Below are 22,322 nucleotides of genomic sequence, written 5' to 3' on the forward strand. Positions count from 1 at the left end.
GAGGTCGTCAAATGTCATCTTTATGGAGGAAAAAAGTGAACGGATGAATTCTAAGTTCAAAAGATTGCATCTGCTTGTTGGAAGATGTAATTACACATGAATTTAAGTACAGTTATGAGTTCTTAGTAACTTAGTTTTTAGTATATTTAATTAAAAAAACAGACTGTGCCTTTAAAGGCTTTGTGTGTTTATTGGCATTTTCCATAGCACAACAACTTTTTACGTAAGGATGGAAACCAAATGGTGAGAAGATGATCTTACCAGCTGACAGAAGTTCATCCAAGACACTGAGGATATTTAAGGTGCTCTCCACATCCCCTACATTCTGCAGAGACAACACACACACACACACACACACACACACACACACACACACACACACACACACACACACACACACACACACACACACACAGAGAGAGAGAGGGAGAGAGAGAGAATATAAGACATTTAAACCCACAAAATAAAAGAATAAAAAAGTTAGAATGCATCTAACCTACTTTTTTTTTATTTAACCAGGAAGATCCCATTGAGATTAAAAACATATTTTTGAACGGAGACCTGCCTAAGATAGGCAGCAGCAAATGTCTCACAGTTACAAAAATTACTCAATTAAACACAGGCAGCAACAACAGACATTCTAAAATAAATGAAAAATTAATTAATTAATTAATTAAATAAATAAAGATAAAATTAAATAAAAATTCTAAAATTCAGTTAAAATGACAAACAATCTTATTGAAACAGTTGCATGTTATGGAATTGGTCACAAGGATTCTTAGTTTAGATTCAAAAGCACTTAATGAAATGAATTCAGTCATTTTCCAGTCGTTCTGCAGCTCGTTATAAGCAAAGGGTGCTAAATGGACAAAAGCTCTTTTGCCAAGTTCAGTTCGGGCAAATGGAACAGAAAGCAACAAGTAACCTTGCGGACGAAGAGAATAACGATCAGCATGTTTCATTGCAAGCAGGGAACACATATAGAAAGGCAGCAATCTGAGTATTGCCTTATATATAAAACTGTATAAATGAGAGTTCCTCCGACTGGCCAAAGCAGCCCCTCCCACCTGAGAGTATAACTGTGGTGTGTCTGAAATTTACAGTTAGTGATGAACCTCAGAGAAGCATGACACACAGTATCTAAATCAGAATGTGGACTCCATATACAATCCAAACAACCCAGCTGCTACTAATGGTTGTGGTTTTTGCACTTTTTTAGTGACTGTCACTACATATTGTTATTCTTGTTTTTGTTGAATGATTTTATCACTCAACAAAGCTGATTTTTCTTGCTTGTGTTTATATGAAAGTGGAATGATTGCAATTTGTTTTGCAAATTCTCATGTTTTGTGAATCTCTTATAATTGTCTTCATGTCATCAGCTGTCAGGACTGAGGCCTGCAATCCCAAAGTTGAGCACAGTCAGCTGATTATGACCAGATGGAACACGGTGAGTGTAGTAGTGTTAGGATGCCTGGGTCATCGACCCAGGGTTTTTGAGTTTATGATATTATTTATACTGTCTAGTTTTTGGTTTCTTTGAGTTCTGTCTTATGGCTTAGGTCTCTGTCTTCTTTAGTTGCCCTGTCTCCCCTATCACCTGCATCCCCTTGTCTAGTTCGCGTCTATGTGTATCTTAAGTTCCTATATCCCCGTGTTCAGTCAGTGTTTGTGTCTGCCCTGTTCCCACGTCTCTGTTCCCTCTGTAGTGCCTGCATGTGAGTCTGTGTCTTTGTTCAGTCTGTGTTATGTGTTTCCTGTTTTACTTTGAAGGTCTCCGTCTTTTCTCAGTGTGTTCAGGTTACGCTTCTTTGGTCTCGTCAGTTCTGATTTGCCCCAGCTGTGTTTCCCTCCTGTTACTCATTTCCTGATTGCTCCCTCTGTGTATTTAAGCCCTGTGTTTCTTAGTGTCTGTGTCGCGATCTACCGTTTTCTTAGCTGTGTGTTCTGTCATTCCTCTGGTTTAAGTTTGTTTTGAGTTTTTTCAGTTATGTTATATTTTTGAGTACCAAATTAAAGCCTTTTTGAGTTCACGTCTGTCTCCGGAGTCTGCACCTTGGGTCCTATTCCTGCCTGCACACAGCCACACCTAACAATCTCCGACAACATCGAGACGGCCTACCTGGAGGAGATTAGGAACCTGGAGACCTGGTGCCAGGAGAATAACCTCCTCCTAAACATCAGCAAGACTAAGGAGCTGATCGTGGACTTCACTACAAAGCAGGCGAGGAATTACAAACCCCTCATCATCAGTGGCACGCCAGTGGAGAGAGTGGACAGTTTCCGATACCTGGGTGTCCACATCACTCAGGACCTGTCATGGTCCTGTCACATCAACACCCTGGTTAAGAAAGCCCGTCAGCGTCTCTTCTTCCTCAGAAGACTTAGACTTCCATCTGCCACTGAAGGCGCTCAAGAACTTCTACTCCTGCACCATCGAGAGCGTCCTGACGTCAAACATCTGCACCTGGTTTGGGAACAGCACCAAGCAGGATAGACGAGATCTGCAAAGGGTGGTGCGCTCGGCAGAACGCATCATTCAATCAGAGCTCCCTGACCTGCTGTCCATCTACACCAAGCGGTGCAAGTCCAAAGCTAGGAAGATTATGATGGACCTCTCCCATCCCAACAATGGACTCTTCTCACTGTTGAGGTCTGGGAAGCGCTTCCGCTCCCTTAAGGCCAAAACAGAGAGAATGAAGAGGAGCTTCTTCCCCCAGGCTATTCGGGGCCTGAACCAGGTGTAGGACTGGACTCTCCCAAACACGTCACTATAAGACTGGACTCTCACACACGTCACCACACGCACCACCACACATTTCCTATAATCCTATAATTCCTATAATTTATAATCCTTATCTTTATAATCTCTTCTGCTATTTGCACGTTCTTTACTGTAAATTCCTAAGTTAATTTGTAAATTTTTGTAGTAAATTGTAAATATTGTAAAACTTTTCTTCTGTCATTTAATGGTCGGGCATTGTACAGCTACAAGCATTTCACCCCCATGTCATACTGTGTGTGTGTGTGTGTGTGTGTGTGTGTGTGTGTGTGACAAATAAAATTTGAATTTGAACAAGTAGATGTGTTTCATGGAAATTCTGCATCCTGCATTGACACGTCCTGGAACACAGTGTGAGCATAGCTTGCTTCAGGACTTTATATGCAGACAGGGCAGAAAGTGGCACTGACCTTGACATGTTACTGTGAAGAAATGTTTCTATAGCCTGTTGAAATCCTGGCTGTGAAATGTCTTCATATTAATTACACTGGCAATATTTTTAGGCTTTTCCATTTTTTCCTACTTCCTGTTAAATTCAGCTCCTTTCATGTAATGGAGCACAAACAGTTCCAGTGGATGACACCATATTTAAAAAAAAACCTTTTATACACACACCTCTCTTCCCTTTATCCTTATCAGCGTTGCAGGGGAGCTGGAGCCAATCATGACGGACTCGTGGCCTTATATACATAAAATGTGTCCAATATTTCCAAACTAATGGACACTAGGATATTAGTTTATATACATGTTTCTTATGTCACATTTACTCCACATGTACATGCAGATGGATTTTCTCAGAGATTCTAATCCCACATTTTCAAAACGATCCGACTGAGCAGAGGTCTGCTGGTCTTATCAACTACCCAATCTGGCTGATTAACACTAGGAGTCCCAGGCTTCTACCTTTCTACCTTTAAAACCCACCACCAGCCAAATGGCTGGTAGGCTTTAGCTTCAGCCAAGTGGAAGCTAAATTGGCTAGTCATTCATATGTAAATTAGGTTGTTAGCTGGGAATTCTGGAGGGAGGGGAGTGGGGGTGTGTGGATGAGGGGGTGGGGGAGCTGCTAAAAGCTGTGAACTTCCTTTTGTGTTTCATCTTGATGCATTCTCAATCATCCAGGGAAATAAATCTCCAAAAGTCACCAACTTGGAGTGTTTCAGTTTGCCATGTTAGGGAGAAATCAACACACATGGGTGTAGGTCCTTTGTTGCTGAGATTTATTGATAAAAACAGTACAAAAAACCAACCATTTGTACACATATTTACAAATAATAATAAAAAGTGAGTGAGTACATTTCAACATTTTCAGCAATCACTCACAATCCTGGCACTGCCATGGTATCTGTAGTCTGCCTTTACCACATGTGTATCTGTAGCAGTGAACACATCGCACAGTGGCATGATTGTTCTTGCATTTGTGTTTGACCTGACACATGGCTCTTTTTCCAGGACTAGGTGTGGAGGGTTGTGTCCGAAGCAACTGTTCTTTTCTTGCCTTCTTCTCAGCTACATGAGAGTGAGCCAACTCTCTTGCAAGCTCCACCACATTTACATATGAATGACTAGCCAATCCACTAGTGGATTGAGGAATTTCCCTGCGAATCTTGTTGACTGTGCCGAGGATGGTGGTTTTCAGTCTAAGAAGTTTTTGCGCAAGTGAAAGCGATGTGAAAAAATTGTCCGTGGTAACATTTCTGCCCTTGTCTAGGAATGGTTCCATCAGCCTCATTACTACATTTTCAGAAAGTCTCTCCCCAGTGGGACGATTGGGGTCCTTGCCAAGATATGGGAAGACATTGCAAATGTACTTGGATTTTAGGTCGCAAGCCACCCAAAACTTGATCCCAAACTTGTCAGGTTTACTTGCAATATACTGCAGGAAACAGCACCGAGTCTTTGATGGGAAAAGCTGTTCATCAACGGTGATATGTAGACCAGGGTTGTAGCACGTGATGCAGTTGGTGACCAATGATCCCCACACACTGGAAATTGCAGCGAACTTATCAGTCTTTGCTCGATTTGCTCCATTGTGGCATCAATCAGACCACTGGTATAATGTTGAAATGTACTCACTCACTTTTTATTATTATTTGTAAATATGTGTACAAATGGTTGGTTTTTTGTACTGTTTTTATCAATAAATCTCAGCAACAAAGGACCTACACCCATGTGTGTTGATTTCTCCCTAAGACGGCAAACTGAAACACTCCAAGTTGGTGACTTTTGGAGATTTATTTCCCTGGATGATTGAGAATGCATCAAGATGAAACACAAAAGGAAGTTCACAGCTTTTAGCAGCTCCCCCACCCCCTCATCCACACACCCCCACTCCCCTCCCTCCAGAATTCCCAGCTAACAACCTAATATACATATGAATGACTAGCCAATTTAGCTTCCACTTGGCTGAAGCTAAAGCTTAGCTAAAAGCCATTTGGCTGCTCTCCGGGTTTTAAAGGTAGAAAAAGCCAAATGGCAGTCCGTGGTGATGTAAGTGTTAAATTCTGCCGTTTCAACAGAAATCTTTTAAGGTGGCCAAACATCTCCCTCGTTAAAGAAGAAACCTTCTCCAATGTCCAAATGAGGCCGCTGATGAATATCTGATGCCAGATATAAATAACTTAATGTGTTGCATCCAGACAGGCTGTTTAGATGGCCAGCAATCTGCCTGTTCAAATAGAAACTATAGTCTTGTTTCCGCAACAGGATCTTTCCCTAGGGACTAGGAACCATTGGAACAACCTTAGCTCATGGTCAAATTTAAGGTAAAAATATTTTGAGGTCTTGTGGGAGGCCATCTCATGTTTAATCCTCCACATTACCCTGTAAAATTCATAATCTTGAGTCTGATCTTGCCTTGCTGCTTCTGCTCATCTATTTTCCTGCAAACTCACTGATCTCATCTGGTATTCCAGTGGAACAGACTGGGCTATACAAGAAAGACTCGAGATTTTTCTTGTGTAGTAGTCGGTAAATACGTAAATTTGTGTTTCTTTACACGCCGCTCGACTGGAATTTTCTCAAATTGCATTGGTCTTTAGTTCTAGCTATTCAGTGTGAAAAGTAATAAAATAGTACAGGCTTGTGTTGAGCAAAGATTGCTACACAAAGGTAATAACATCTTAAATAGGATAGACAGGTTATGTCAACTTAACCAGTTGAAGCAACTTGCCACTTTTCACTGCAACCACATGTTCCAGTCTGAAGTGGGTGACAGCCTGAAAGCTATTTTTAAAAAAAGGCCCTATGTTTGATGAGGGAGCTTTGTTTTTGCACTGTCTTTACTTTTTTGTAACTTAAACCCTGCATATAAAAATGGTGCTTGTGCTGCACTCAACCTTTCTTTCTGGCTGCTGTTACAACCAAATTTCCCCTTCTGGGACAATTAAAGGATTATTCTGTTCTATTCTAACCATGATGAGGCTTCTGACAGTGGCTTCTTGGCTCAGGTCTTATAGTCCAGACATATATGAAAACGTGTGACTTTTCAGTTAACACTGAGATACATAATTTTAAATGAGCTTTAATTATTTTTTTTCACCCTCTCAGTGAAAAAAGAGCACTCACAGCAAAGTTGACCCATTACACTGATGTAGAGAACTGAATGAGCCAGTATCTCAGACTGTCTACCCATGAAATATTTCTACCCTTCTGAAGTTTCACATGTTTAGAAGGGAGGAAATTCTGTGACAGTAATTAAATATGTCTGTTCCTCAGACTGTGATTCTCATCTGACAGTTTTTAGAAACTGCCCTAACACAAAATTGAATAATCATGTCTACAGGTTTGATTCCGCAAGAGCTGCTTTAACAGGCAGTAACAAAAAATATAAATATTCCCAATAATCTGGGAACCTTTATGAGCTCATTTGCAAACAACTTGAAGTCCACAGTGCTATTATTATTATTCACAACTGGAAAACATTTAAGACAGCTGACAATTTTCCCAAAGGTGGACATCCCAGCAAATTTTCACCCAAAGGTCAGCGCATGCAATACTAAGAGAACCTGCAAAAAACTTTACAGGCCTCAATTAGCAATGATAAATGTTAACCCTGAGCAAGGAGGTTAGGAAGGGTTGCAGAAGGTAACATAGGTTTGCAAAGCTGAAACCTGAACAAACCACAAGACTTCTGAAACAATGGGCCTCATTTGCTGATAAATGCACGAGAAATTTCTTACAAAAAAAGAGTTTGCAATTAAAGTCATGTTAGATTTATGCCACAGTTTTTTTCTTACTGCTGTGCGTATATTAATAAATCACAGTCATTTTAAATCCTACATACTGCCTATAATCTGCATAAAGCCACCCCTCCCCATTTGTCTATACAAAGAAACAGGTTCATCTGGAGGTGACGATGTAAGAGAGAAGTGTGCGTCTCTAAGGCAAAACAGAAGGAGAAAGTCTGAGTAGAAAAGCTACTCAGCCAGAAAATGGACAACATTCTTAGTGTTTCTATGAGAGTGATGACCGTTTAAAATTAAGTAAATAACAAAGAAAGGCTTCACCTGATAAAAAAAAAAAAGGAAAGCTCGATGTCATTTCCCCTAAAAGAAAGAGAACAAGTAAGTGTCCTGTTAGCCTGAGATGAGAAACTTACTGCAATTTTTTAAAAGAAAGAAAGAAAGATAAGACCATTTAAGTTAAGACGAGTGAGATTAATTAAATATATTTAAATTAAAAGGATAAAGCCTACGTCTTTACTTTTATCACTTTGTTTTCCTTACATGCCTTGTATTTTTTTGTGTAATTCTGTACATTTTGTGGCCTATGATGTTTTAGAAAACTGCTCACTTCGGTCAGCCCGGTTGTTGTTTTTAAAAGTGCTTTGTAAATTAAGTGCTATGGTACTGTTAATATTATTATTAGTAGTAGTGGTAGTAATAGTAGTATTCATTTTAAAGATTTGTCTTTACTTTCCCAGCACAGTTAGGTCTTCATTTGATTGTAAGTGTGAAATGGACTTCTAAATCTATTTGTAAAGTAAAATCAAATTGAGGTATGAAGGCCAATGCCTTTGGACAAACCAAACTGGAGATGCTTGGTGTTCATGGACAACACCACGTTTGGAGAAAACCAAATACGATATATCAGCACAAACACCTCATACCAGCTGTCAGCACGGTGGTGGAGGGGGGATGATTTAAGCTGGATTTACAGCCACAGGACCCAAGAACGGCGCAGTCACCGAGTCTAACATGAACTCCTCTGTGTACCAAAATATTCTAGAGTCAAAGGAGAGGCCATCGGTCAGACAGCTAAACTTTGTCTGAAACTGGCTGAAATGCTGTGTTGAGACCTTCAGAGAGCTGCGTATAAATGACTGCTTGCAAGCCTGAATGAGCGAAGCAACACTGTAAAGAAGAATGGAACAAAATTCCTCCTCAGTGATCACAGAGACTGATAAAGTCCTACAGAAAATGATAGCTTCTGGATAATGCTGCTGAAGGTTGTTCTACAAGCTTTTGAATCATGTAGTGCGCTTCATTTTTCACATTGTCTGTCTTTGTGTCCTTTAGCAGTAACAAAAAATCGATAAGAGCTGCATGAATATGTTCAATGTAAAGCCAATATATTCCTTTCCTCGTTTGTTTTGTGCTAATAGGGGAGTGCTGAAAGAAACTTTCTCTGTAGAGGAGATATCCTATATGACCACCTTTCGTGGCTTTTGAGGTTCCTTCAGAGGAACACTTAATAAAGATCAGTCACTAAAAACTGTACTTTGAATTGTATTATTAAGTCCGATTCAGCAACTCAGGGTTCATCTGCAGTTAGAATGGTTTCTGGCAGTCCATCCACACTCAGGAAATCTGTTCATTCTCAGATGCTGGGATTAGGTTTAGACTGACTGAACTGTAAATTCAGGACTGTGGGTATGAAACACTATTTGAAAGAACTGCCCAGACTCAGTAGTCAGAATGTGTTGTCATTAAAAATGTGAGGTTAGTCCGCCACTTTTTAAAGAATGATGTTCAGCCAGTAATGCCACCTGCTGTTTCAATCTCTCCACCCCTATACCCCCCAGTATCCAACTGTAGCACCCCAGGGATGTTTTGTATCATACCATCACGGTCCCTTTCACCAATACCTTAACAAGCAGATAGATAGACAGACAGACAGACAGACAGACAGACAGACAGACAGACAGACAGACAGATAGATAGATAGATAGATAGATAGATAGATAGATAGATAGATAGATAGATAGATAGATAGATAGATAGATAGATAGATAGATAGATAGATAGGTTTTCATCACTGCTCCATATGAGTGTGTTGCAGTTACATGTCTTTTATTTAAAGATCCTAGTTTAATGCTGATGCAGGACCCAAGTTTATGTCCAATATTATTGACATTTTTTTTTACGTCATTCAACTTTTTAAGGATCCAGTGTCAACCACAAACCAAATAATGTGAACATGATACAGCATATGAATGTGGATCGAGCTTGATGTATATTTGATACATGTTTGATGCAGCAATTACCCAATGCGAGCCTGCAAAATATACCACACGCAAAGTACAAAAATCATATCTTGTTAATATTCCAAACACGCAAACCTCAGATATTCCTCTCAGTAAATCAGCTGAGGCAAAGCAAAACATATTTTAGTTTTTCTTTTATTTTTCTCCTTTTTTTTATATCCCTAACAGACTATTAGGGGCTCAGCATACATTAAAGCTAATATGGAAGTTAAGTAATTGTTTTGATTTGTTATTTCAGTGTTTTATACCAACACGTCACATACAGGAGCACATACCTGCAGAGTGGAAAGGAGGACCTCTAAGCCGCTGGAGGAGCTTAAGGTGGCCGTCATACTTGGTCGACCTCGTCCTGTTCCAGTCAACAGATGGACGAATCAAAAGAGTGAAGGAAAGGTGAACAAACTTTTAAACAGACAAACGACAAAATGAAACGGGATCATCAATGAGAACTTGGACAGTCTGAGAGCCGAAGTGTCTCCTCAGCAACATGCAAGCAGTACTTCAAACAAACACACACAGACACACTTATAGCATCAGTGTGCTTTTCTCTCTGCACAGGCTGTAACGATACTGTGTCTAAACACAGCGGAGTGACACTCACAGGGCCAGGGAGGGGGCACGCGTGCTGGTGTGTGTGTCATTGCTGGACATGTGTATTAGTAAAGTTAATGTCATCCTGAGAGTGTGTGTCATTTCTGCTCAGTCTGTTTTACACGATCATAAAACACATGCAAAAAACATAACAATAAACACATTCCTCCTACCATAAAATACAAGAAAAGTATTTTTATAGAAAAGTGATTATATGTGTGTGTTATTGTGTTTAAGTGCGCACACGTGACTTTGCATGTGTAATCCTACCCCTCTAGGATAAAGAGCTCCAGAAAACATTTGTGCTGTGGTGCTGAGAAGACTGCCACTATAAAAAGGCTTTGACAAGACCAGCAGGGCAGCTGCAGGGCACAGACTATATTCAGTACCACCGTACTCTAACCCAGAAAAAACACTACAGTGTATTCAATGCTGCTTATCTGACTCAGTCTTACTAACTCCCAGGATGAAAGTACTCATCTGTTGATCCATATAATAATTTATTCACCTTTAAATTTATTCTACTTACAAAAAAGTGATGCTAAACACACAATTAAATCAGAAAGGCAGCCAGTAAGGGAGACTGACAGACACAGAGCACTTTTCGGTTTTTGGGTTCACAATTTGGTTTTTGACAGCTCTTCTGAAAAATAAAATTCTAAGACAATGTGGAAAGTAATTTACTGCTTTTAAAGGATGGCGGGTTGTAACCATTGTTTCTAGGCAACCACATCAGTTTCCAGGAGGAGCAGGCTGCAGTACCATTGGTGCAGCACTACATTTGAAGATACCAAGAACTGTGGAGAAAGAGCCGCTGACCAGAATAAACGTCTGACTGACTAATTAGGTAGCACAGCCCATAACTGCTTCACAGGTCAGAGTTGTTGTGTCCCACCCAAAAAATCCACACCTGTGCTTTCATTGGTTTCATTCTGTTGTCCTCGTCTACCCTGAAGGAATCTATATATTATGTATTACTCTGTTTCAGTCACTACTTTCTTATCTTGTTAGTGTGTGTCTGTGTGTGTGCAAACATATGTGCATTATGACTTCATGAGAAGAGTCAACATGCTTTAAAGTTCATATGGGCTGGAGAGCTGGCTTTGAGCTGGCTGGTTGAAAGTTGGGATTAAGGATGAACATTCTCAACCACTGTGCCCTTCAGCTTGTGTCATTCTGTCTCTCTGTTACTGTCTCTCACTCGTTTGCTCGCTCTCTCTCTCTCTCTCTCTCTCTCTCTCTCTCTCTCTCTCTCTCTATTTCACAAACACACGCACAAGCGCACACACATAGGTAATAAAAGAAAATCACATCAACAACTGAAAAATGCCATAACATTCCCATCAGGAACTCCTAATCCACAGGTGAAATCAAAGACATACTGCTCTCCCAGAGAGGATTCCCCGGGCTTGACACAGCTATATGTTGCACACCCACGCACATTTCCATTTCCACAATAATGAGGGGAGAACCCTGAGTGTTGCTCCAGCTGTCTAGTTTCACTGATGCCTTCAGACAGCAGGCTGGTACACTGATATGCACGTCTTGGCTTTCCATGTATAACTCATTTGAGCAGAGCAGCACACATAGACGCTGCTCACAACTCACTACTGCTGTTGTAAAACCAGTGGTGTTTTTTTTTTCCATTTTCTCCCAGTAAGCCTGTTTCATGGTATTTAGAAACATTACATTTAATTTTTTATTTACTAATTTAGTTTTCAATTAAAATTATAGAAAAACATGTGTTTACTGCTGCAAGACTGCAATGGCTAGGTAAAACTTGTTCAGCAAAATGCAACAAAACACTCATGAGTATGTAGTCTATTTCATTTTCTCATTATAATCAGTGTATAAATTACTGATAACACACAGGTCAGAAACAAGAAACACTATTTGCCCACTTAATAAAATGTCATAGTAAAATTACATATTTCCAATTGAATAAAATCACTATTAAATGACAGGTGCCAAACTGATTCATTTATATAATTATTAGGGGTGGGAATTTAATACGTTAATTGTGATTAATTAATTTGAAAAAAAAAAAAAAGCATAAAAAGATCAACGCATTTAATCACACTTTGCATTCCAAGCAATGGGGAACTTTTGTCAATGCATGATTTCCTGGTATACCGATTACACTGATGCACATGGCTTCAAAAATGGAAGAATCAGAAGAAAGCGCTAGGACTGATCAGTATGGCAAGCCATTAGAGCCAAAAATCGCCACTTTTCTAACCCGTTTGGTTAAGAAATGGCGTAAAAAACGTTGTTTAATTATTCAAAACGCTGAAAAACCCCGCAGTTTGTCCCAACAGAACACCATTTTTTTACGCCACAGACTGGCGCCTTGAACACCCCATCTGAGTGGCAGAAAAAACTCTGTTTTCGGAATAATTAAACGGCATTTTAATGGCTTGCCATAGATCAGAGGCGAATTTCATTGCAAAAGACTGCTCGACGGAAGCCTTGATAAAAGCGTGATTTTGTGCAAACTGTGCAAAATGGAGTTTGCATACCACCGAAGCACTTCAACCTTACAGTACCATCTAAACGCAAAACATGTTGCAGCAACACAGAAACTGTGGGTGCCGGTGTCGGCAGCCCAAACTTGATGAAATGACTGGCTTCAGGACCAAAATTAGTAAGGCTTTATTGATTTTATTAAACATCTGCATGAAGTCAGGGAAGGGATTCACGCTCTGGAGCTAGCTGAATGCATCCACTCCCAGGTTCCCATGCCCCAGCAGCAGCTGCCAGAGGTTTCCAAACCTGCTGGCCGTGCCTCGTCTTTGCCAGAGGTTTCCACTAGGGGTGCAACGATACTCGTATCGATATTGAACCGTTCGATACAGTGCTTTTGGTTCGGTACGCATATGTATCGAACAATACAAAATTTTTAATTCATTTTATCAACTTTCCCTCTTACGTTGCTGTCTGTGTTGAACGCTCAGTGGATCTGCCCTCGACAGTGCAGCCTAGGCGGAGTAGTCGAACGCAGATTCACTGAGCGCAGGGCAAGCTAGCGAGACAGAAGGTAAGCTCTCGTTGCAGAATCAGAATCAGAATCAGAATCAGAAAGGGTTTTATTGCCAAATGTTGAGCGGGTTTACAACATTAGGAAATTGCTGCGGTGCTTCAGTGCAAACATACTGTTATAAATTAAGCTTAAATAGACATGAAAATAAAAATGGGAATAAGAATTAAAAGTGCTAAGTAGATAGATAGATATATACATGAGTGCAGGTGGTGATCAGTGCCAAAACATGGAATGATGCAGTGAACACAGCGTAGGGTCATGTGTTAGTGGTGGGAACAGTCATACGGTTATTGCAACATGGCAAATTGACCCCCCCCCCCCCCCCCCCCCCCCCCCCCCAGTTCAGATGTGGCGTTTGGAACTATTTTGGTTTTCATGTGACGTATGACCCTGAAGGTAAGCGCGTCATGGACTACAGTAAAACAGTATGTCGGATGTGCCACGCAATGCTCATTTACATTGGTGGGAACTAGTGTGTTAGCGCAGTTAGCTCGTTAACGTGTTGGCCGTCCAGCCCCACGCACGGGGTGATCCGCGGTAGGTCGTTAACAGAGATTTGCCGTGTTATGGCGTTAACGTCATTTCAACGAGATTAACGCTGACAGCACTAGTGGGAACAAAATGAATATGACTGCACATTTACTCCGACATCATCCTAGTGCAAAGACAAGTGGAAGCAGACAAAAACAACAAGCACGCATGGTACAAACTTTACCCGAGTCATTTAGACAGCCGTTAGCACATGATTCTCCTTATGGGGACCTGATATGTTTAATATGCTGCTGAGAATATAGCCCAGAAGAAGCGTATAGTATAGCTTTTATTTTGGAAAGAGCCATTTCTCTGTAATAAACTCTCTTTTCCAAAGATGAGTGATTTCTCAATCAGATAGATTTATTTTTTTATTACTTTGTTGTTTCAGCAACATTAAATTTAAAAACTGTACTTTTGAGTTAAAATATATATTTATAATTTTAATAAATGACAAATTAAAAAATATCGAACCGTGACACCAAAGTATCGAACCGAACCGTGAATTTTGTGTATCGTTGCACCCCTAGTTTCCTCGTCTGCTGGTTTTACTTCGTCTCTGCCAGAGGTCTCCGCTCCGCCATGTGTTTTCTCTTTTTTGGATTCATGGATGTTTGGTTTCTGCTCATTGGACATTTGGTTCCCAACTTCACATGAATAAAGGTTAGTTTGTTCATTAAGTTTGGCTTCAGTTCTGCATTTTGGGTCCAAACATGCCAGGTTGAGACATCAGTGAACTGATATACTTGTGATGTATCATTTTGTTCCCTCCATTTGTTAAGTTATGCCTATGATCTTCCACATTATCACCATCACTTCAGTAGCAAAATGTACCACAATGACACAAAGACAAAAACAAGCATTGTGGTGAGTTATACTGTAAAGATATCATTACTCCAATCAAAAGACCAAGACCAAGAAACCCTGAATACCTGTGTGCTCTGCCAGACACAAGCAGGAAAGTCTCCACCAGTTTCCAGGCCCCCACTGAGGCCTACAGCACAGAGGGACAGCGAACAGACCCAAAGGATAATAAAGACACCAGCCAGCACAACCACATTGGTGAGGCACAGGACAACCAGTCCCACCGATATGTCTGCCAACTGGTCCAGTCAAATTGGTGAGGCGAAAGCAAGCAACTGGAGGGAGGTGGGACAGTGGAGGGGATGGAACAATGCCTGCCAGACATATAAACGCAAATTGCATCAAGGTCACCTCATGTCTGGCAGAAGCAATCATGATCAGCCCAATCCATCCCCTCCCCAAGCCCCAAAAGGGCCAGATCCCACCATGACACACAGGTGTGAGTCGCACAGCACCTAGGTCACCTGACGCACCCCACAAGCCCCATCCCCAATTAGCATCCCAGGCTAGGGAAAGCATCCCCAGCCCCTAAGAGGGGACTTAACACCATTTGACCTTAGAACTGAAGAAGCTTCTCGGATGAGAGGTGAAATGTCTTCAAGCAACTTAAAGAAGTCCAGATGCTTTTCTTTCCAAGCTCCTTAGATTCCTAAACACAATGTGGAGTCTAAACTCAGACCCCGCTGACTCAGAGACTTATTCCCGTGAAGGAAAAAACAAGGTAACAGCAATCAATCGATTTACTTGCGCAAGGGAGGCATCGGTCGCTATCTCAGGAACGCACTTCGAATAATATCACAAATGACCCCGACTGCAGCCTCCGCTTGCTGCCTTTTATTGAAAAAACTGTTACAATAAACAATAGTTTACACAAGCACCTCCCCTCGTAAAACTCCCCTTGGTTACAAGGACAAGGCACTGTGTGTGTGTGTGTGTGTGTGTGTGTGTGTGTGTGTGTGTGTGTGTGTGTGTGTGTGTGTGTGTGTGTGTGTGTCTATGTGCGTGACTTCCTGATCACATTTGTTTCTAACAACATCCTTGGTCATAAAAAGGTAATCTCCCCCACACTCAATATATGGCTCAATTCCTGTATTGGTTCACCATACACAACACAGTGAAGCCATAAAAAGGGCAGGAAGCTTACCAAACATCAAACAAACCTTCACAAGGGATGTGCTTGTGATAAAACACTACAGCCTCCCCCCAGAACCTCAAGAGGCTGGGGAGGCGGACAAAGGAATTCCTTGATCACAGAGTTTGAAACAATGTAGAGGAGGTAAGCATAAAAATGACAACACTTAACAATTCACTTTAACACACAAACTTAACAACGTGGTGTATGCTGTACAGTGCAGCGAGGAATGCCTAGACCTCTACACTGGAGAGACCAAACAGCCACTTCACAAGCGCATGGCACAACATAGAAGAGCCACCTCCACGGGACAAGACTCGGCGGTCCATCTGCATCTAAAGGACAAAGGTCACTCTTTTAAGGATGCCAATGTTCACATTTTGGACAGAGAGGACAGATGGTTTGAAAGAGGAGTGAAAGAAGCCATCTATGTCCACTGTGAGCGACCATCTTTGAACAGAGGCGGTGGTTTACGACACCAACTGTCTGCCATCTATAATCCAGTTTTGAGTTCCCTCCCCAGACGCCTTAACGCCCACTCACATCCTGGGCCATCTCACCTCAGGAAATCACATGATAGGGTGGGGCCTGGTTTCTCAATGAGCTCACCCGAAACCCTGGCTGATTGTGACCCACACCCAGTTTCACACCTTGGCTCAGGCGATTAGAGGATCATCAGGGGGTCCTTTTGTCCCTCTTTGGGGGGAAACTCCCACTGGGTTTAAATCTTGGACTCTCCACCATTTGACCTTAGAACTGAAGAAGCTTCTCGGATGAGAGGTGAAACGTCTTCAAGCAACTTAAAGAAGTCCAGGCGCTTTTCTTTCCGAGCTCCTTTGACTACGATGACCTGGAACACTGAGAACCTTCACAGACTCTTGACAGAGTGCTGAATTTTTCTCTGAAGAAAAACCTAGGGCGGTTGTTCTTTTCTTCAATTAGTGATGAATCGTAAGATGTTCTAGCTTTACAGAGGGCTTTTTTATGGTGTAACAACTATAGCAACAATTTTGTAAGATGTGCATTTTAGAGTTACACCAGGGACTGAAATACTTCTGATGTGTGTCTTTCTTTTCAGAGGAGCTGCAGTATCAGAGTCGTATGCAGAAAAGATGTAAAACTATCAACAAGATAATCAGCCTCTCTGGGAGTACAGTTCAGGTAGCTGCTTTGCACTGTATTGGCACATTATTGGCACATGGCATTGAGCCCTTCAGCCTCTAGGGGCTGATAGTGGACTGTCAGACTTATTTATTTACTCATGATTCAACAGTTCCACAGTCCCACGGCATCTGAAGCATGCCAGTTTTAAAGCCCCTGCCCCCTCCCCCCAGATGTAAATCACACTGCAATGGAAACTTGAAGCAAAGGAGGCCCTTTCCGATTGAATGTACCTATAAATCACCACCCTTATCCACACGGGCTAGATGATCCAGACTGATAGACAGAGCAAGGGAGAAGCAAAAGGACAGATATGCATTTACACAGCCTTATTTCACATAATAGTAAATGAAATGTTATTTAAAAACAATATTCTCCTTCAGTGTATCTGCATTACCATAGCACTTTTCTATTCACACTGTCCATTACTGGACAGTATCTCAAAATTTCATGGTAAAATGAAGACAGCCATAGTGGTAGGTGTAGTTGTACAGTGAAAGAATTTTTTTAAAGAGGAGGGCTGAGAGAGGAGCTCGAGAAGATGTAGAGGGTGAAGACAACAATGTTTCTGTGGCACTCAGAGCAGTGACCCCCAAACTGGGCAAGTGGCTCCAGCAGATCTCAGGAACGACATCTATCGATCGATCTCTGTCCTATGAACAACAAAGATACTATGCTCTCAGCTCCCAGGCATCTGGTAGAGGACCTCAAGTCTTTAAAGGACCAACAAAGACCGTTTGCAGGATGAGTGGGAAACATATATATACATATACAGGCATAAAATTTCAGCACCTTTGAGTGGATGGGATACATTAGGGAGCAAGTAAACAATTTGTCCTCAAAGTTGACGTATTAGAAGCAGGAAAAATAGACAAGCTTAAGGATTTGAGTGATTTTGAGAAGGCTAACTTGTGATGACTAGATCAGCGGTCCCCAACCCCCGGGCCTTGGACCGGTACCGGTCCGTGAGTCGTTTGGTACCGGGCCGCGAGAGTTGAGGCTCAGGTGTGAAATGTATGGTTTTCAGGGTTTTTATCGGTTTTCAGCGTTATTTTGTTATCGTTTTTATCGTTTACTCGGTTTTCCTGGGTCTTTTCACGTGTGTTATGAATAAATCTTCTTTTTTTCGGTACCGGTACTAGTTTTATTTTGTTGTATGTATCCACGACACCTTAAAGGCCGGTCCGTGAAAATATTGTCGGGCATAAACCAGTCCGTGGTGCAAAAAAGGTTGGGGACCGCTGGACTAAATGATTGTATCAGAGCATCTCCAGAACTACAGTTGTGGTATAATATCCATCAAAAGTAGTCCAAGGAAGGAAAAGTGGCAAACCAGTGATAAGATCATTGGTGGCCAAGGCTCACCAACACATTTAGCGAGCGAAGGCTAGTCCATGTGGTCCAGTTCAACAAATGAGCTATTGTAGTTCAAATTGCCGAACAAGTTAGTAGTTGTTCAGCCCTAAACCTTTCCAGACTTTTCTTTCATCTTCTGTTAAGTCTACTAGTGATCCATGACAGAAAACGAACAAAAACTATTGCAAGGCCTCCCCTCAGTTGAATGGACTCATTCAGTTAAATTCAACTTTATTTCTACAGCACTAAAACACAACAACAATTGTCTCAAAGCCCCTTATTTTGCAAGTTAACATTTACTCATGTTTATTGACTCATGTTCTGCATCTATAAGAATTAAGGATGTGTGCTGAGTGGATTCATCTTCAGTTGTAGTTTTACAAGACTCTCATTGACACTGTTGGTTTCTAAAATCTGGTGAACTGCATTCACTAACTGCTAACTAGAAAGAAGTGTATGAGTCACTGACATAATTCATATGATTTTAGATAACTTATAATGTACACAGGGATCTGAGATCATAAAAAGAAATATCAAACAGTAAATTCAGACTGTTATCAAGTAAACAGTATGTTATCGTTACCAAGACATTAAACCATAAATAAGAGTGACAGTTTCCTTGACTACCCTATAGCATACTCAAATCACTTATGTGTCATTAGCCCACTGGATGCTACTTTGCTCCTCTCTGTTATGCCTCTGATCTGACATCTTATTACTGTGGAGAGTTGACACAGCATGCACAGTAACATTGAGCACATAACAGCCACATAGCAGAGATAGCACTCCAGTCTGACTAGCACTGGAGGCACTAGATATTTTCAAGCAACCTTTCCATGACTACAGAAGCAAAAGTTGCTTTTCATAACTGGCATTCTTTGCATTTTGACACTCACAGCTGCAGTTTGTTAGTATGACTACTTCTTTCAGAATAAGTGATAGTAACAAACAAGAGATTAGATTTAAATTATTTATTTATTGAGTACCCAATCACAGCAGAAGTCATATCAATGCACTGGTGGTCTGGTTCAAATGTTTATAAGTAAGGAAACTGAGGAAACTGAGATTTGTCTGTGGAAAAAAAGTATTTTATGCATAAATGGATGTGTAATGAATTCCAAGCCTTACAGTACACCACAATTAAATGTGTCAACTGCAACTGAATGCTCTTGCAAGTAATGCCAAGTCAGAATTCTGCTTGGTCTTGATGTGTACAAGCATACAGGCACTCATGCCAACCTTACACAGGCTGCCAAGTCAACTCCACCCCCGCCCCCACCCCCTGTCCGTGTTCTCATCAGGAGAGTAAGCATAGACATGCAATCTGTATGTTTTCATATGCATGAGAAAGTTTCATTTAATCCTAGATTCATTTTACTGCATTTTAAAGAGCCCCAGAGAATCACCAGAAGGACACAAGAACATCCAATAAATGGTATGGACCCCACAAGTTTTGATTTCAACCTCAGAGGAGTAACAGAAGACTTTCTCTTTACTGCAGTTTGCATGAAGTCCATTGATAAATAAAAGCTATTCCTCATAACTTTACTGTCTATGGCTTTTTTTTTAAAAGGTATTCTTAATTTCAAATGAAAATACATGTGACTGATACACATGTACACAAACACACTTAGTCTTACCTACCTGTGCAGAAGCCTGTATAGCTGCCATGCAGATCTCTCAGAGTACCATTCCAAGTAAAGTGATTCTGGCCATAAACAGACATTGTAACTGCTTCCACTGATTTCTGTTAACAGCTGCCCTGTTTGTCTGGTTATTTATTTGTCAGTCTAATCCACATACGCTGGGATCTAAATGAAAAGATGGGAAATAAAAAGAGATTCTTTCCCTTCCTTTCTTGTTTTCTCCTCTGACTTGGTGTTAGTGTGAAGGAAACTTAGTGTGGTGTGCACTACTGGAGGTAGAGGGTGTGGAGTTAGTAGCACTCATAAGCGCCTGATTGGGTGCCCTTGTGCCCTTCTGTCTTTTGACTGCTGTTGGTTAGTAGCCTAAATGTGAAATAACACACCAGTATGTGCAAGAGGACAGGTGGGGTGAATTTATATAGTGTGTGTGTGTGTGTGTGTGTGTGTGTGTGTGTGTGTGTGTGTGTGTGTGTGTGTGTGTGTGTGTGTGTGTGTGTGTGTGTGTGTGTGTGTTTGTACCTGCATTACTTATACATGCTGATTTTCCACACTCACACTGAGTGCGTGACTGACACCTCTGTCTCTGGAGAGAGGTGGGGAGATGATCATTACATATATATATATATATATATATATATATATATATATATATATATATATATATATGTGTGTGTGTGTGTGTGTGTGTGTGTGTGTGTGTGTGTGTGTGTGTGTGTGTGTGTATACATTTTTGCTTTACTTTTTTTTATCATTATTTCTAGACATTTGAATAAAATTTCCTATACATGCTGCACGCTTTTCATTCAAACCATTCAAGACCCTTGGATAAATTTGTTGCTAGAGCTTTCAAGGTTTTTCTTCCAAAGGCGTTTTAATTGATCTCACACTCTCAACATTAGATTTCAGGATTGTAGCCTTTACCTTCTGGGCTTTTAGGATTGCATGTCTTACTTGGTCTGTTCCTCATTTTTCTGTGGTTATATTTTTTACACCAGGCTTTAGGGTTAAAGGTTGTTCAAGCTGAATTTGTTGTTTCTTTTCAGCATGATATTTTCTTACTCGTTCCCTTGTTTGTTCCCTTATATAAGCCCATCATTTCCGGTCTTTCACTCAAGTTCCTTCTCTGACTTCTTTCTTTCTGTTGTGTTTCTCTGCAGCTTTGAGTGAGCAGTCTTACCCAGGATGGCATTACCTTGGCCTACAGTAACACTGTGAGATTTCTTGGAGTCATTTGTGATCAGGATATGTACTTCAGTGCGCACATTAAATACATTTGTAGGACTTTCTTCCCTTGTGCATTTCTTCTATGCACTATCTCTAACATTAGAAACATCCTTCAGTGATGCTGAAAAACTAGTTCGTATGTTTATTATTTCTAGGCTGGACTACAGTGGTCCCTCGCTAAAACGCGGTCTCCCTTCTCGCTGTTTCACGGATTTTTTTGTGCAATTTTGCATGCTTTTTTTTTTTTTTTGTACATCGCATTGTGTTCTGCGTCCTGATTGGCTGTAGACCATTGTGAATCAATCTCGTGGCGTGTCTCCTGTACAGTACAGAATGCATTCAGCTTTTCAAATTTACATAAATCTTCGATCGTTAGCAGTGCGACTCTGAAGTGCTGTACTGTATGTTTGTAATTTTTCTCCCCAACAAACAACAACAATGTCGACGAAACATTTTGCATCGTCAAAGGCAACCGCAGGCGCCTTTGGTTTCATTCTATAATACTGGACTTATTTTTCTACGAAGTTTTGAACTTTGAGAGTGTTTAAACAAGAGAGAAAAGTGTGAAAATGTTCTTGCCTGTCTGAGAAAACTGTATAAAGTGTGCAGTGAGGGGTTTTACAGCCTTAAAACATATATAATAATTGTAAAAAATAAAGTTGGATACTTCGCGGACTTCACCTATTGCAAGTTATTTTTTAGAACGTAACTGCCGCGATAAACGAGGGACCACTGTACTGTAATTCGTTATTATCAGGATGCCCTAAAAACTCCCTAAAAAGCCTTGAGAGCATTACAAGTAATGTGTTACTGTAATCTGATTACTTTTTCAAGTAACGTGTAAAGTAAGGGATTACTATTGCAAAAAAGGTAATTTGATTACTGTTACTTTCCCGTAAGCACGCTGCATTACTGCGTTACTAAAACCGTGATTTTTTTGCGAGAGTGTTCCATGACAGTGACGTAAGCGAGTGTGACTTTCGTGGCAACAGCTGTGTGCAGATCAACAATGGATAATATATCGAGTGCGGGAGAGAGTATGACCGTGCAGCTTTTAAAGAGTGGAAGTACTGACCTTACTTTGAGTTTGATTCAGTAAAAGGTGACAAAAACATTAGCGTCCGCTGTTCACTGCATGGGAAGAAAACTTCTTTTTACAGCAAAAAACCCCCTAAACTTCCAAGCAAGCACCGACAGCTGCCACGGGAATGTGAAATTCACAGAGAAACTGCCTGATCCTTCCACTGACCGCTACGACACACCTGCACCAGGGCAAATTTCCGCCTGCCCCACTCTTGCTATACAGGTGAAAACAGAGCAACAGGGCCGCTGAGTCTTTGATTTTATTTATTTTTTGCTGTGTTTTACGTGCATCTATTTGAAAAAGTGTGTGTAAACACAAAAGGACCAACACATTGTGCAGAGGAATGGTTTATTTGAAGAGTTTCAGTCAGGTTTCAGAGCTCATCACAGCACAGAAACAGCTTTAGTGAAGGTTACAAATAGGG

General features: G+C 40.9%; 1 protein-coding gene across 1 annotated transcript in view; it reads right to left on the reverse strand.

The window, feature by feature from the left end:
- The window catches only part of agbl1 (AGBL carboxypeptidase 1), a 95,876-nt gene extending 76,053 nt beyond the window's left edge, over nt 1–19,823 (reverse strand). Inside the window, exons 1-3 of the mRNA XM_085413089.1 lie at nt 19,589–19,823; nt 9,545–9,618; nt 262–325 (exon numbers count right to left, since the gene is read on the reverse strand). Coding sequence (XP_085269215.1) covers nt 262–325; nt 9,545–9,618; nt 19,589–19,670 — 220 coding nt within the window. The 5' untranslated portion in view covers nt 19,671–19,823. The remainder of the gene's footprint in view (nt 1–261; nt 326–9,544; nt 9,619–19,588) is intronic.
- Nucleotides 19,824–22,322: the final 2,499 nt, after the last annotated feature.

Source organism: Rhamphochromis longiceps, linkage group LG7 (assembly GCF_057381845.1).
Source record: "Rhamphochromis longiceps isolate RC_006_pf linkage group LG7, R_longiceps_female_GT1.1, whole genome shotgun sequence".
NCBI lineage: Eukaryota > Metazoa > Chordata > Actinopteri > Cichliformes > Cichlidae > Rhamphochromis > Rhamphochromis longiceps.